The 1,233-nt window shown below is 49.2% G+C and overlaps 1 protein-coding gene across 1 annotated transcript; it reads right to left on the reverse strand.

Moving 5' to 3' along the window:
- Positions 1-53: 53 nt before the first annotated feature.
- On the reverse strand, positions 54-1,145 carry Pmar_PMAR011180 (hypothetical protein; the record flags this gene model as incomplete). The annotated part of the gene is made up of 1 exon (XM_002782752.1): positions 54-1,145. The coding sequence occupies one exon, from the start codon at positions 1,143-1,145 to the stop codon at positions 54-56; it is 1,092 nt and encodes a 363-aa protein (XP_002782798.1).
- Positions 1,146-1,233: the final 88 nt, after the last annotated feature.

Consider the following 1,233-nt stretch of genomic DNA (forward strand, 5'->3'; position numbering starts at 1 on the left):
GAACGTCGGTCCCTTTGATAGCTATCACAGTCTGCTGTCGTCAATTTGAATTTCTACCCAGAACCTGTCATCGCTTCGTCGATTGGGATGACGTTCATTCCTTGACCAGGGAAAAACGCATCAATCGCAGCTTGTTGATCTCCTACAGTAGTAAAGTAGGCCGCGAGTGCCATCATGCCGTAGTCTGTGACATGCAGCCCATGGAAATATTGATCACAGATAGCGTAGCGAGCCAGATGCTGTTCATGCCCTTCGCTGAGCGAATCGTCACGGGCAAAGTTAGAACTCATCACAGCATGGTCAACAGTGACTTGGGTATGATCCAGTGACTGATGAACAGAGATGAACGGCATATGAGGGTATAGCCCTTTATCGTCTTGGACACATGCAAGCACTCCTAGTCCAAGACGGACTGCCAAGAATAGGCACAGTAGACCGAGGAAGACTCTCAGGACGAGAACACTCCAGGCACGCTCCACTCCATGGATCTTTCTCTTCGATTTCCCACCAGTGCGCGGAGCCGTTATCAACGGTATAGACGCTCGTTTGATAAGCTGACGTATAAGGTGGGCCCAAACAACGAGCCGAGCCCCGCCGGCCGACACTTGTGCTATCTCGCAGATTATTCCTGATACCAGATATGACAGGAAGGCAGCCGACGCAAACCTGTAGAACTCTACGTATCTCAGTGAGATATAAGCGTAAGTACACCACCAGACTAGGACCAGGAGTGCAGGGTAGATTAATGTAAGGACTATGAGATCGTTCTGAGCATAGGTAAATCCCATATCGGGGCTGGCAAAGCCACGGAAGAAGAGCAGCAACATGGGCACAAGAAACATACACTTGAATTGTATAGTGTTCTCGAGCCACATAGAGTCATCATAGAAAGCATCTTTTTGCCAGTCTGAAAGATTGATCTCTTTAACGACTATATGAGAGGCGTAAAGTAGCTGTAGCATCCACAGTAGTATCAGGATGCCGTCCATGGTCGAAGCCGATACGCCTTCATTGACCAGTTGGGGTACAATAAAGTTATAAACAGAAGTCCTTCCAGCAGCATCGAGGCCGAAGAGGGGGTAGAGTGACCATTGCAGCAATCGTATGACCGACACTGGACCAAGGATGCAGTAGCCAGCCCACATGATCAACGTGGATCTCCAACTCTTAGCTGCACCAACACCAGCGGCCCGGTACCAACGGGGGAATATAAACTGGAATTGTTGAGTCCAT

This window comes from Perkinsus marinus (genome assembly GCF_000006405.1).
Source record: "Perkinsus marinus ATCC 50983 genomic scaffold scf_1104296938406, whole genome shotgun sequence".
NCBI lineage: Eukaryota > Perkinsozoa > Perkinsida > Perkinsidae > Perkinsus > Perkinsus marinus.